Here is a 15238-nt window from a genome sequence, read left to right as displayed (position 1 = left end):
AGCTCAGGAACAGCACCCAGGCTCAGAGTTCTAACCATACCACTGACAAAAAAAAAAAAAGAAAAGAAAAAGATATTACTTATGAGAGTACAGATTGCCTTCTATACAATATTTGTTTGTTTGTTTGTTGTCGGTCGTGGGGCTTGAACTCTGTCCCTCAGCTCTTCAGCTCAAGACTAGCGCTCTACCACTTGAGCTACAGCGCCATTTCCTGCCTTCTATACAATATTAATACCTGTAAATCTGATCTTGTAGCCCAGAGTTGACTGTAGCAGAAAAGAGCACAGATTCAAAGTTGGGGAACTCAAGTTGCCTCTTACTGACTCACTCAGAGGTCTCTGTAGTCTCTTATGAAATGGCAATTGACATGGAATCTCTTACAAGTCTTCTGGTTGGCTGAGTCAAATGTCTGTCATCAGTCAACAGGCTAGCCTGGGCTTGTCTACATGGCTAGGCAGTGTTCTGTGAGAGCAGACCCACCTAGCAAGGCCCTGGAAGGCTGGGTTCAGGACCCTTGTAATCACATCAGTCAGATCCTATTTGTCTGTCTGCAGTTAGGTTGTAGAGGACCCTGTGGAGGAAGGTATCGTACTTCAGCTAATCATAGTGCTGTCCAGCATTGTGTTAACCCAGACAGCAGCAGAACTAGCTCCTTTGGTGCGTGATGGAGTCAGGCAGAGATGGGGATTCACTAGCCCAGATGGTGAGTAATCTTGGAACTGAAGCTTTCTCCTCATTCTGTGTATTTACTTGCATCTGCCTCTTTTTCTACATCTAAGAACTAAGCTTTTTTTTAAACTTATTCTCTTTGAACATTTCAAAAGCCAAAGTTGTCTAAAACGAGACACTGCTCTCTTTGAGACTCTATTATGTTGGCCTAATTACATATCAGCTGAATGTTTTTTTTCTGGGGCATTGTGTATAAAACAAAGAGAAAAACATCCCCAGTGGCCAGCCAGCCAGTGTGCCTGTCCCTCCTCTGGTTGGCAGGAACCCAAGTTCTGGGAGACGCTGAGAGTAAAATGAAGGGCAGCCCTATGCTGGCTTTAGAGGGCTTTGCCCTCTCTCCAGAGAGAACAGAGGGGTTTCCATCTACCTCCATGGGCTTCCATCTTTGCTTCCTAGGTGCCCAGGGTAGAGATTGGTGAATGGATTGTGGGGCAGGCAGTGCCTTGCCTTTCGGACACTGAGGAATGTGTAAGTGGTACAGAACTGGACCAGTATTAGCACATCTGCTTTTCATTTGATAGCAGAGGACAAGTGTCCCCTCTTTGCAGCTTGGCATTCTCTTCCTGCCCTGCCTTGAGTCTCCACTTTGCTTCTCTGGGAATGTGATCTACTTCTCTGCCACTGGGGCTGGTGTGTCCTGCTTACCCCCTCACCAGAAATCCAGTCCTGAGCCAGCCTCCTCTCCTCTTGAGTTTTCATCTTCCCTGCACTGGCTGATACCTTCAAGGTCTGATTTCCATTCTAGTCTTTTCTTGACACTAGACCATCAATTTGTTTCCTTTTACTGCTATAACAAGTTAGTATGAATTTAGTGGCTTGCAATGACATGTTTATTAGCTTACAATTCTGGAGGGATATTAAGAGCTAAAGTAAAGGAGTTGACAGTACCACAGTCTCTGGAGATGGTAGGAGAGAATCTCTTGCTTGTCTATTCTCGATTCCACAGGCTATCTATATTCCTTCACTCAGGGCCCTTCCTAGGCTGTCTGGTCTCCGCTTGTCAGGACATCTTCTATGACTCTGTCCTTCTTGCCTGTCTCTCTTAAAGGCCTTTTTAAAATTGCATCTAGAATAATCCAGGATAAATTGTCCATCTCAGGATCGTTAACTTGATCATAGTCACCAAATCCATGTTACTATGTCAGGAGACATAGCAGAAGGCTCAGCAGTTAGGATGTAGACATCTTTGGAGACTGCCCACCGCCTGTCTCATTCTGCTGCCTCCTGTACAGGTTCCTTGCACTCCTCAGGCCTATGGTAGACTCCATTTCCTTCATTGTACCTCCTCATCCTGTGTGTCTTGGTTTAACATATGAGCAGCCATTGCCCAGCTAATGCCTCATTAATGGGCATTGGTCTCCAGTGTCTTCCTCTTATACACAGGCCTCCAGTGAAGGACTTCATACATTTTTTTTTTAACACATAAGATAAATTCCCAGAAGCGAGACTGTTGGATCAAAGGGTAAACATATTTGTAATCTTGAGTGATACTGTCAAGTTGTTCTCCAGTGGGGCTGACTCGGTTTGCCCTCCCATCAGCAGAGTGGAAGGAAGTTTGCTTCTCAACAGCCTGGTCAACAGAGTGGGCAGTGGTCACACACCAAGGCTTTTTACCAGGCTGATGGGTAAAGTACACACACACACACACACACACACACACACACACACACACATTACCTCAAGGTACTTTGATTTGCATTTCTCTTAAGGAGATTCTGCATTTTCTCATGTGCTTCATAGCCAGTTGATTTTCCTTTTCTCTGTTCTCTCGACATATCCTTGCCCATTTTGAAATTTAGATCACTAGGTTTACCTTTCTTTTTTTTTTTTTTGGCCAGTCTTGTGGCTTGGACTCTAGGCCTAGACACTGTCCCTGAGATTTTGTGCTCAAGGCTAGTACTTTACCACTTCAGCCACAGCTCTGCTTCCGGCTTGTTTTGGTAGTATATTGGAGATAGGAGACTCATGGACTTTCCCGCCCAGGCTGGTTTTGAACCATGATCCTCTGATCTCAGTGTCTTGAGTGGCTAGGATTACAGACATGAGCCATTAGCGCCCAGCTCCTTCTTATTGATTTCTAGAACCTATGTGTATATACAAATATTTTCCCATTTCATCATTTGTCTCGATTTTGTAGACATTGATTTTGTCATGGAGATAGATTTTTATGCAGTCAAACTTATTTTTATTTTTTTGGTTTCTGAAGTGTTAAGTTATTTAGAAAGGGTTTGCAATGGATCCTTTAAATACTAAAAGAGTACGATTGTGTTAAAGAAGAGAAATTGGACACAGGCATCTATCTTCTGAAAAAGATTCAGTGAAATGATAATAAGGGAATAATGTGGGTAGAAAATTGAATAGAGTTGATCTTCATATTTATGAATTCTACATGTGCAAATTCACCTGCATACTAAGACTTCATCTGCAACCCCAGAATTAATGTACAGGGTGCTTTCCAAGCTCTTGTAAATCTGCAGAATGTTTGGACCCCGACCTCCGAGGCCCTTGCTTATACTTGAGGCTAGGCTCTGCCCCATCATTGTGTTGCTCATGCTATAAACAAGTGCCTTCCTTGGGTCTTCCTTGGGTCACGTTTTCCCCATTTTGTGCCTCTTTTTTTGACCTTGTTGTTACAAGAAGCTCCCGGAGTAGTGAGGCAGTACCGTGCAGTATTTCTAAGCACAGAATGCTGTGATATGCCCTACAGAGCATATAGATTTTATTCAGTCTTGAGTTGGGTGGTGAGTTCAATGTTAATGAATCAACAATGTGTGCCAAACAAAATGTCTTTAAACAGAAACAAACATAAAATAAGGCTCTATGTTGATTGGTTGATAAAAATACAAGAACCTTAACCTTTTTTTTTTCCATTAGGTGATATGGTTCAGTATTCACTAATTCAGTGTTCAAACTAGTATTATAAAATGTAGTTACTAGCCAGGCACTGGTGGCCCACCCCTGTAATCCTAGCTACTCAGGAAGCTGGGATCTTAGGGTTGAGGTTCAAAGCCGCCCAGGCAGGAAAGTCCATGAGACTCATTTCCAGTTAATCACTAGAAAATGGGAAGTGGCCCTGTGGCTGAAAGTAGTAAAGGGCTAGCCTTAAGTGAGAAAAAGCTCATAGATAGTGCTCAGTCCCTGAGTGTCAGCCCCATGACTGACAAAATAAAATAAAATTTTAAAAAATGTAATTACTGAGTATAACTATACATAAATGAGTGGATGGAAGATAGATATTCATAAGAGAAAAATTGAAGAGATACTAGTTATTTCAGCAGGTTTTTATGTGTTTATTTATTTAGTTATTTATTTTTGCTGGTTTTAGGCATTGGTCCTTGGCGTGGGCATTGTCCTTGAGCTTTTATGTGCTTAAGGCTAGTACTCTACTACTTGAGACACACCTCCACTTCCAGTTTTTTTGGTAGTTTATTGGAGATAATAGTCTCACGGGTTTTTGTGCACAGACTGGCTTTAAACCACTATCCTCAAATCTCAGCCTCCTGAGTAGCTAGGATTACAAGTGTGAGCCACTACTAGTTCCTGGCTCAGCAGGTTTGTAGGAGGAGGAAAGTAGATATATATCCAGCAAAGTAGATGAAGCCCTTTTTGTCTTGAGAATCAGTAGCTCACATCTGTATATCTGTAATGCTAGCTACTTAGGAGGCTGAGATCCAACGAATGTGTTTTGAAGCCAGCCCTAGTGAGAAAGTCTGTGAGACACTTATCTCTAATTAAGCACCGAAAAAGCCAGAAGTATAGTTGTGGTTCAAGTGGCAGAGTAAGCCTTGAGCAACAAAGCTTAGGTACAGCACCCAGGCCCTGAGTTCAGGCCCCAGGATCAGCACAAAAAACAACAAAGTACATACATCACCAGGGAAAGGATAGTGAGCTGCAAAGCTAGAAACAAGGATAGTGGTATCAAGTCCATAAATGTTGCCGAAAGATCCATACTTCCAGAGCTCTGCTAGCTATAGAGATAGTGCAGAGATCAGCAGAAACCACTCAAAGAGATAAAGTACACATATCCATGAAACAAAGCCAGGATGCTAAAACAAAAAACAAACAACTGAAAAATAAGAGCGAGCTTTAAGGTACTAAAAATAGGACAGCACAAAAAAATTAAAACACCATTAAGAGGCTGGAAGATAAATGAAGGAAATCTCTTAAATGATAGTATAAGGAAATAGGAGTGGAAAGGTCATGAAATTAAACCATTTTGACAATAGGAGGTCCAAAAAGAATGAAGTCTGAAAATGTAGGGGAGAAAGGTTGTTTTAAAAAAGAAAATCCACCACCATTTTTCAGAGTTGAAGGACAAGAGTTCTTAGATTGCAATGCTATCAAGTATATGGTCTTTGAATTAAAAGAAAAAGACACACAAGTAAGGCACATTGCTGTGAAATTTTAGGAACTTGGAGGTGGAGAAGAGGTTCTACCCAAAGGATTAATAACACAATGTTTATTTCAATAACAATGCCAGCATCTAGAAGCTAGAGAGAGCAATTTTTCCATCAAAATTTTGATGGAAATATGAATTTTAGCCCTGATGTTTGTACTCAGAAGATGAAGACAGGGACATATTTAGGAATGCCAGAATTCAAATGACTTCTGGGGCATTGTTTTCTAGGTAAAGGAAGTTCTCCATTGAAATGAGAAGGGAACCAAAGAAAAACACACCAGCCATAGAGGATAGTGTAAGAAGGACTCAGGCATGGAAGGCAGTCAGAGCAGATTGGAACAAGGGTTTAGAGAGCTCCAGAAATGTCTCTAGTGAAGACCACATGGTGAAGCTTTTATGTGCAGGGGATATCTACAGGTAGCATCAAGGTATTGAAATATGTGGAATAGATGAATTATGGATATGTGTAATAGCAAAGAATTGAAAAATAAAAACACGTAATTCTTAACTTTAAAAAAGCCAGTTATAGTTTTTTAAAAGGTGGCAATGGCACAGCATTGAGTAAAACATCTACAAGGTGTAATAACGTATCTACTGTCACTGATTTAAAAATTATATAATGTAAAATACAGATGGAAATTCAGGAAAAGGAAGAGCAAACTGACATTCAGGGTCTAAAGTTTTTTTTTTCTTTTTACTGGATCACAATGTAGCCTCCTAATTCTTTCCCCACAGGTACAGTCTTTAACAGTGGTTAAAACAAACAAACAAACAAAAACAAGTACCTTTTAATTTAGTAAACTCTCCATTCTGGCCATGATTTTTGGAGGGCACGGGAAGGGTGTGTGGCTGTCTGTTTCCTCCGTTGATTTGCGAGCACTGGAGAAATTACAAGGAACAAAGGGAAAAGGAGCCATAAATACAAATGAATTCCTTTTATACAAGTTGAAAAACCACAGGACATGCTCTACTTTCTTTTCTTTTTTTTAACACTCCAGGTGTGATGGGAGATTACGTATCCACCACAGGAGAGAAGAGACTTAATTAAAATTTTTGCTCCAACTCACAGAAAGAAATGTCTTTCCGTTTGATAAGCAGGCTGGCTTTTGAGTGCTATTGCTGCTTTCTTCTCTTCTCGATGGAGTGTCACAAAAAAAGCAGATCAAAGAGAGCCTTCCATCCGGATCTGTTTCTTACCACCTTTCATAGCTAATGGACTTAAAAGTGTCAGCCACTGACTGGGAGTGTTCATCAAGCTGGTTTGGAAATGCTATCTTCTTACTGTATTGATAATATGCAAACGGACTTTGGTAGATGTTTATGGAAAACCACATTTAGCATTAATTAAACAGAGACCAGCCCAAAGAGTTAGAATGGGGAGAGCTTGGAAGAGGGTCACACCGCTTCCACCATTTGTATTTTACTCATCAACTCTACCCAGTGAGTGATTGATGGCCAGAAATTAGCACTTGAGATTGAACCCTCCCAAGCCCAGTAGGTCTTGTGTTTTTCCCCTTTTCTTTTTGGTCTTTCAGCTGTTGCACCCTCTAGCTGACATCTCTTACCCCAAGGGGAGGGAAAGTGTTTCGGAGAAATTTCCTGCTGTTTTTCTCTTCAAGATAGTGACAAAATGAAATAAAATGGAGCAAAATAGAAGCGGCAGGGTGAGGCCTGACTGAGAGGCTGGGTCAGGCTGCCGCTGGAGTTGTTCATTGTCTTGCAGCTCTAGACACCCGCAGAGAAAACTCGAGTCTGGGGCTACTGCCACCAATAAAACGAATCCATTCTGCCACTCAGGGCTTTGTGAGGTGCCAAAGCTTGTCCTGGTTGCTATGGCTACTGTCTGATTGTGGTGGGTTTGTCACAGTGCTTGATAAAGTGGGAAGGTTATTCTTGATAGACCCAAGTCATCATAACCCTGCAAAGCTTAGAGTGTGGATTTAAATTTTTAAACCGGAAATGCTGGGGTGGGGGAAGGGAATCTCAGCATATCACAGCCAATGCCACCACACTCTTTGGCCTGAGGGCTGTGCCCAGCAGGAGGAATTGTAGCTATGGGGCAAAAAGGGGAGGTGCCACCTGGTGAGCCATCTTGGTCTGATTGGAGCTTCCAAGACACCCTTTCCTGACACCTGTAAATTGATGGTCCTCTCTCTCTCCCCTCTCTTTCTCCCTCTCCCTCGTCCCCCCCTTCCTAGTTCCCTTCCTTTTCTAGTTTAATGCCCCGACACAGCTGATCCTTTAAAAGTCTGTGTTTTTCTTCCTCAGAAAGCAATAGGAACCCTTAGATTGGACATGACAATGAATGGATGCTGGTCCTAGAATTATAGACATGGTGTCTGTGTGTTTGTGCTAGTACAGGGGCTTGAACTCAGGGCCTGGTTGCTTTCCCTTAGCTTTTTTGCTTAAGGCTGGTGCTCTCTCATTTGAGTTACACCTCCACTTCTGGCTTTTTGGTTATTAATTGGAGCTAAGAGTCTCATAGACTTTCCCACCCAGCTGGCTTCAAACCAGAGTCTTCAGACCTCAGCCTCCTGAATAGGTAGGATTACAGGCATGAGCCACCAGTGCCTGGCTGACATTTTTTCCCCAGAAGATGAACTAGGAGGTGAGCTAGGCAGATGCGCTAGGAGGTGTGCTAGGCAGAAGTCTCTGGCTTAGTTGCAGGGCTCTACTCTTTAAAACACAGCTTCCAGCAGCTCCCAGATTCTGATTCAGCAGATCTAGGCTGAACCGAGGATCTGTATTTCTCCAGTTTTTCAGGTGAGGCCTTTTGCTGGCTCCACCAAGCTTTGAGAGCCTCTGGACAGGCCCGTACTTTGTTTCATACAGTTTAGGAGGAAAACAAGGCTCCCAAAGGATAGTTTGCCAGGAGGTTTAGGTGACTTGGCATGGTGAGTGGGCACCCAGTTATAGAAGCTCAGGAGGTAAACAGATGTTCCCTATTTCTCTTCTCCTTAGTCAGGACAGCAAGATGAGCTAGATTTGTTCTCCCAAGACCACCAGCTCCTGTGGCCTCACCAGACCCTAGGCCCTCTGTGAAGAGCATTCCAGAACGAAACACAAAAGGTGCTGAGTTCAAGTTCTGCCCACTCTATCTCTCCCCCACCCAAGAAGCCCAGTTTGACCACAGCCTAGACTCACCCTGCCCCCTTCACTGATGGTTGAAGCCTGGGTGGTTTCAATGAAGTGACATTACTTGCCTATTTGTTTATTGTGAACTCTCAGGGCTGGACAGGGCCTTTGCACCCAGTGTGTCTCTGAAATACTACAAGGATGAATCTGTGTGCCCACACAGGATGGAGAATGCCCGAGCAGTGTGAGTGAGGTTTCCCACAGCCAAAGACAAGAAGCCAGCTGACAAGGGGAGCCTCCATGCACCCAGGGCAGGGATAGGGTGAGGGGTGCTGAGGAGAGGTGAGGCCTACTATCCGTATAGTGAACCCAAGTGGCGGCCTCACATTCTGGGCTGGCTGCCTGTGCCAGCAGGGCTGTGTTACTCAATTGAAAGACAATTGGGTTGGGAAGGTGGCTCAGTAGTAGAGTGCTTGCCTTGCATGCATGAGGCCCTGGGTTCGATTCCTCAGCACCACATAAGCAGAAAAGGCTGGAAGTGGTGCTGTGGCTCAAGTGGTAGAGTGCTAGCCTTGAGCTGAAGAGCTGAGGGACAGAACCCAGGCCAGTTCAGGCCCCATGACCAGAAAAGAAAGAAAGGGAGGGAGGGAGGGAGGGAGGGAGGGAAGGAAAGAAGGACAATTGTTAGTCCAACATATCTAATGCGAAATAAAGCTAGTCTTCATTTATCCCGTGTGTGTGTGTGTGTGTGTGTGTGTGTGTGTGTGTGTGTGTTGCTGCTATGCGTTGCTGCTGCAGCTGGATGCAGATGACTCGATCATCTGTCAAATGTAATTTAACTCCCTGTGACATACTCAGGTCACTCAGAGCAGTGTGTGTTATCTTGCATGCCCTGTGTGTCTCAGAGGCATAGGAATTATGCTTCTCTCGAGAGGCTGTTTGTTCAGATGAGAATAAAACAAAATGAATGGATTCCTTTTTTTGGGCTCTACTTCCTTACAGATTGCACTGGGGCTCTAGGGGAGAAATCCCAGGTGGACACTTGGGCTCCATGTATGCACACCCACTGTGCCTGGGCTAGTGGGTAGAAAGGTCCTGTTGGGGGTGAGGGAGATGAGATGGGGGAGGGCTGAGCCTAAGTGAAGCTGCAACAGTGCTCACCATGGGTGGCCTTTCTTCCACAGGGTGCTGAGGTGCAGACAGACTATGTGCCTCTGCTGAACTCACTAGCAGCCTATGGCTGGCAGCTCACCTGTGTGCTACCCACTCCCGTTGTCAAGACTACCAGGTAAGGAGGACCAGACTATAGTTACTGGGACTATGGAGCACTTAGGCCAGGAGGGCCAGGGTCAGGTGACTTCTCTCTCTCACCATGGGTTTCCTCATGGAGGACCTGTGCCCAGTGAATCAGGGCTGCCCGGTGGAACTGAGATTAGCCATTAGCCATCTGAGCCAAGGAGGCCCAGAGCTCTCAGAGACAAAGGAAGTTCAGCACCTACTCTGTCCCTCCTGCTAGACTAGGTACACACTTAGGGCATAAAAATCTTAGCCCTAAAAAGGAAAGAAGGAAGAAGAGGAGAGGAGGGGAAGAGTCTATGGATTGTTTTTTTTTAGTTTCTTTGAGTCACAGGCTGCTTGGGAACTCATAATCTTCCTTCCTTAGCCTCTCAAGTGCTGGGACTAGAGGGATGTGCTACCATGCCTAACTGGATTTTTTTCTTCTGTACTAGAGTTGAACTTGGGGTCTTGTACTTGTTAGGTATGTGCAGCATACCTAGCCCTGTTCTTTTTTGCATTTGTGTGTGGTCTGGGCCTGGGCACTGTCCCTTCAGTTTTTCATTCAAGGCTGGCACTCTACTGCTTGAGCCACAGTTCCAATTCTGGTCTTTTGGTAGTTAATTGGAGATAAGTCTCACATACTTTTCTGCCCAGGTTGGCTTTGAATTGTGATCTTCAGATCCCAGCCTCCTAAATAAGATGATAGGCGTGAACCATCTGTGCCCAGTTTGCTTTAGTTATTTTTTTTAAGAATTTAGATCATGGTTTATTATAAATAAGTATAAACTGAAAAATTGCTATCATTTCTAATTTTTGAATAAATTCCATTTAATAAAATTTCTAGGACCCCAGATAGCTTTAGCTATTTTTGAGATGGGGCTCAAGTTTATGTCCAGGTCAGCATGTCCTTCAGTCCTCCAATTGACATTCCTCTGGAAATTTTATATCAAGTCCATTTTATAGTCAAGGGAAGTATGGCCAGGAATATTAAAGGACTTGCCTGAGATCATGTTCCCACAAAGACCACAGGAAAACCTGGAGTCTCAGTGCTTACTTATGGCATTCCTTATAAGTTCACATCCATGGCAATTTGTCCACCTTCATTTCTTGCTTCATCCCTTACGCCCAGTCATAGCCATCCTAGAAGGCCTTCAGTATTTGGGGCTTGCTATCTGAACCAGTGCTCCTAACTTCCGTATGGTGTCCTAAGCATAAATGGGAAAGTGAAGTTCAGACACCATCACATGACTGAGGCTCCATAGCCCACATGTGCCAGAATCTGGGCCTAGATCCACTGTGTGCATCAGGCACTTCTGCATCCGGATGGCTCTCTGTGACTTACAGGGATGCTCTGTGCCTCACAGCTGTTCTCCCAAGTTCCTGCTGCACACTCACTGCTGTAGGGCCTGGAGTGGTTGAAGGAGAAGGATAGAGAAACTGGGTCCCACTCATGATTCCTCTGGGTCTCCAGCCCCTCCTGACACTAGGCCGTGATGCAGTCTCTGGCTACCTTTGGGTCCCTTAGTCACTGGGAGCTGCTATTAAGTTTCTCAGCCAAGACTTTCACAACCACAGACAGGGCAGTGCAGAGGGGACAGAAAAAAGCATGAATTCTAGGCTGTGTCATCCTGGGCAATCCTGAGCCTTCTCTGAGTCCATTTCCAGAGGACATTAATCATGACTGTAGTGCGTTTGACAGTGAAGCACAGCTGGTTCTGAGCGTTCTAAGCCCAGGATAGATGGGACTTTGTCTTAGACATTCACACTTGCTAAATTACCCTCCCGGATCCTCCCTTCTCCTGCTCCTGAGACTGGGCGGAGCTGTGTTGGGTCTTTGCTCTGTTGGCTGCAGCCTGCTCCTGAGCTAAGCTTTTGCCTTCTGTCTGTAAAAGTGGAGTCAGCTGTCTTGGAACACAGAGGTAAGGCTGAAATTAGCCCTCATGTGACATCACCAACCCGACTCCTTGCACAATATAGGCGCAGAGCAAATGCTAGTCCTTTCTCTCCTTTCTCTGCAACTCTTGGCTGAATGCAGCAAGAAACCGATTTTAAAAGGTGATCAGAATACTTTCCCTTTACCCTGTCTGTTTCTGAAGGCTTCCCTGTATCATAGTAGGTGAACCATCTTTCACCTCCATCAGGGTCAGAGCTGATTATCAGAGCCTCCCTGGCTTTCCTGGCATCCACCTGCCTATGGCAGCCAGGCTGTGACTAGACCCCATCCTGAAACAGTTGAAGGCCTGAGCTCATCACCCAGGTCCTTACCCACCTGTCCCTGACCAGTATGACCAAAGATGGAGTTGGAAGAGGACTGCCCCTTGGAGACTGACTGAAGCAGCTTTTGTGTCTTCATGAGGCCAAGATGCCAGCTGTTAGAAGAAGGGGAGCCTCCAGCTAGGAAGCTGGCTTTCAGGGATGCCCAAGAATTTTGCGGGGGGCAGGGAGTGGAGTGGGAGGTGATCTTTCTTAGCATTTGGCGGCAGTTTTTCCTGTGCAGGAATGAGCCTCAGCTTTGCACCTGGGGCTGCCTGCCACCAGCTGTCAGGGGACTCACCATCAGCTCTGTGTGTTGTAGGGAAGGCAGCGTATCCACAAAGCAGATCGTCTTTCTCCAGAGACCGTGTCTACCTCAGAAAATCAAGAAGAAGGAATCCAAGGTAAGAGACCTTGATGGCCTTCCTAGCTTTTCCACAGCAGGGCTTAGCTTCTTTGGGGGGAATGGGGTCCTGCAGCATTTGGGTGGGGAGCTATGCCAATTGCCAAGGATGTCAGAGCCCCCTGGCAAAGTGAGTCACACTGGAGGCTGCTGAAATTGGACAGTGGGAAGCTGGAGATTTGTTCTGTAGGTTTTCTGCTGGCCAGCCTGGGAAGACAAGACAGAAGCTTTTCTGGCCACCCACCTAATACCAGGCAGTCCTACAAGGCCAGAGCAGGACACAAGCCAGCTGCAGTCTAACAAGGGGTGGCAATGGTTGGAGCTCATGGCCAGCGTCCTCATCATCTGCATCTCACAACAAGCTGGCTGGAGCTCTGGCTTATATATTAGATTCCTTGAGACAACTGAAGTTTGTTGGTCTTGGCAGAGACCCTGCCTGAGTCCATTCTAATCAGGTCTCACCTGAAGGTCTTTGAGTGACAGAAGGTCAAGTCGTTGGGCTGGGCTGTACTCAGGGGTCCCCAGAGCCCTTTTCCCACTCCCTGGACTTCACGTGAACTATGCTGGGCATTGTTGTACAGAAAGACCAGGGCCTTCCTCAGAATCTTCCCATGTTGCCTGAAACTGGGCTATATTTTCCCCTTGTGTTATGTGATTCTGATCCTTGATAGTGCCATGCTTGGTATTTTTCCTATGTGTTTTCATTTGAATCTTACATATCCCCAAAGGCTCAGATGTTGCAGACTTTGTCCCTAGCTGGTTGCACTATTGGGAGGTGGTGGAATATTTAACAGCTGGTGCCCTGTGGGAGGAAGTTAGGCCATTGGGAGTCTGCTCTTAAAGGGGATATTGGGACTCTGCTCTCTCTTTCTCTCTGCTTCCTGGCCACCATGAGGTGAGCAGCTTCTTCACCACTCACTCCCTGCCATGAAGTGCTGTCTCACCACAGGCCCAAAGGCAATGTAGTCAGCCAACTAAGGACTGAGTCCTCTGAAAGAATGAGCCAGACTACATCTTTCCTCCTTTTAAGTTGACATTCTCAGGTATATTGTCACAACAGCAGAATACTAAGACATAATACTAAGACTAAACTGGTATGTTACCAGTTTCTCAGAGAGAGACCCAGTAAGTTGGGGGACCTACCAAAGCCTCAATTAGGTGGTACCTGGTTCTACATTTGTCTGCTCCAGCCAGGGCTCCACTCAGGCAGAGCCCCTGATCTGCTCAGCTCTGCATACTTGGCTCCATCCCGTCATTCCCCACCCCCAGTTCCTCATAGTCTTTGGATGCAGAAAGAACATCAGGCAGAAGCATCCAGTCAGTGAACAGATTGGAGTAGCCTTTCACTAGCCAACAAATCCAGAGGGTTCCCTCTCATGGAAGGAGTGCCAAGGTAATGGCAATGTGAAGCCAGATGGGCTGGAGTGCAGAGGAAGGTCTCTCTCCAGCCTCTGAGACCATAATGTGACAGGTGACAGCAGCAATGGACCAGAAGGCAGCCACCAATACACCATTAACCACCAGGAGCAGTCAGCTACCAGCTGGAAGATGGATGGCCACAGACCTCTGTCAGGGTGTGCTGAGCTGCAGGCTGACTGGACAGCACCATCCCCAAATCTCAAGAGCAGCACATAAGTTCTCCTGCCAGGAGCTGGAAAGGATCACACTTTGGCTTTAAGAGGGAAGTGGCACTGCCTTGTCCTGCTGGGCACCTGCTCCTGTGCACCTTAGTTTTTATAGGGGAGTCCCTGTCCTAAGCCAGCAGCAAGATGATACGGATGGATTTTAAACCTGTTGTCAGGTAGAATTGATTCCCTCTTCCTCCCCAGCCCTAACCACCCCCCTCCACCTCTCCCTATCCTCCTCCCTCTCTCCTCTCTGCCCTCTCTTTCTTCTCTCTTCCCTTTTCTCCTTTCTCCTCTCTCCTTCCTCTCCTCTCAATGCCCCTCTCATTTCTCCCTCCTCTCTCCTCCCTCTGTACTAGTCTGAGGGCTTGGACTCAGCCTGGGTTCTGTCCCTGAGCTTTTTTTTTTTTTTTTACTTGATTGGCATTTTGCCACTTTAGCCACAGTTCTACTTCTGGAATTTTGGTAGTTAACTGGAGATAAGAGTGTTTTGGATTCATCTGCCTGGGCTAGCTTTGGACCTTGAACCTCTGATCTTAGCCTGCCCAGTAGCTGGGATTATAGGATTGAGCTACCTAGTGCTTGGCATATCTTTCCCTTTTAATGAACCCTTTTATTTCCTGTGTCAATCACAGCCTGGAGGTGGCTGGTGTGGAGCCTTTGTTCTCTGATTCACTTCATTGGTAGAGTCAACAAGACCGGGGACTTAGCAGCAGAACTTCTTGGAAGAATCTCCTGTACCTAGTGCCTCCATCTCTTTGACCCTGTCATTCATACCCCTCGACCCTGCCTGTGTGTCCCCAAGGTTGATGACAGTGACTCTGTCCAGTACCACTTGTGGTTCCCTCAGATCTGTGTGAGTTGCACCTTTTTCTCTTGGCTTTCTCTCACCACATTCTCCTGATTTTTTTTTTTTTTTTTTTTTTTTGCCACATTACTCAGGGTTCAGCCCCAGCCCATTTCTCCTTACTCCTACCTCTTCTTGGGGATGCTTCATTCCAGAGTTTCACTCTCCCATCTCTATACTGGGGACGGTTGTGTCTGCATTTTCAGCTCTCACTTTTCCTGAGACTCCTGCTCCCTTTCTCCATCTGGAAGCATGTCCCTCTAGTACTCAGTCTGCTTCTGCTATGTAGAGGAGTGGCGCCCGCCCCTGAGTCCTCCTTTACTTGCCTTTACCTTTCCCCTATGTGCCTGTTTGCCTGGAAGACCTGTCTTGGGCTCTAGAAACTCTGAAATCCCCCCCCTTCTTCTGTCACCCCTAGTATCTTCTAGCATCAGCTTCCAGTGTTTTCTGTTAAGAGCCACAGTGATTTTTAAAGAAAGTCAATTAAATCATGTCATCCCATTGCTGAAAGCAGTTATGCAGCTTCATATTATCTGAAAGGTGGAGACATGTACTGTATCCACAAGGCCCCTTATCTCTTCTGCTAGCCTTGCATTCTGCATTCAGCCTTGTCAGCCTCTACACTCCTC

The 15238-nt window shown here is 45.7% G+C and overlaps 1 protein-coding gene across 5 annotated transcripts in view; it reads left to right on the top strand.

Moving 5' to 3' along the window:
- Window positions 1-15238, top strand: part of Rftn1 (raftlin, lipid raft linker 1) — a 220220-nt gene that overhangs the window by 198533 nt on the left and 6449 nt on the right. For all 5 annotated transcript variants that reach the window (XM_042680088.1, XM_042680089.1, XM_042680091.1 and 2 more), the window contains exons 8-9: window positions 9388-9491; window positions 12057-12138. In XM_042680088.1, the coding sequence (XP_042536022.1) occupies window positions 9388-9491; window positions 12057-12138 (186 nt within the window). The remainder of the gene's footprint in view (window positions 1-9387; window positions 9492-12056; window positions 12139-15238) is intronic.

The sequence above is a fragment of the Dipodomys spectabilis genome, unplaced genomic scaffold (genome assembly GCF_019054845.1).
Source record: "Dipodomys spectabilis isolate Male_0828 unplaced genomic scaffold, ASM1905484v1 ptg000054l, whole genome shotgun sequence".
Taxonomy (NCBI): domain Eukaryota; kingdom Metazoa; phylum Chordata; class Mammalia; order Rodentia; family Heteromyidae; genus Dipodomys; species Dipodomys spectabilis.
Note: the sequence above shows the minus strand (reverse complement) of the source record. Positions and strands in the feature narration are given on the sequence as shown.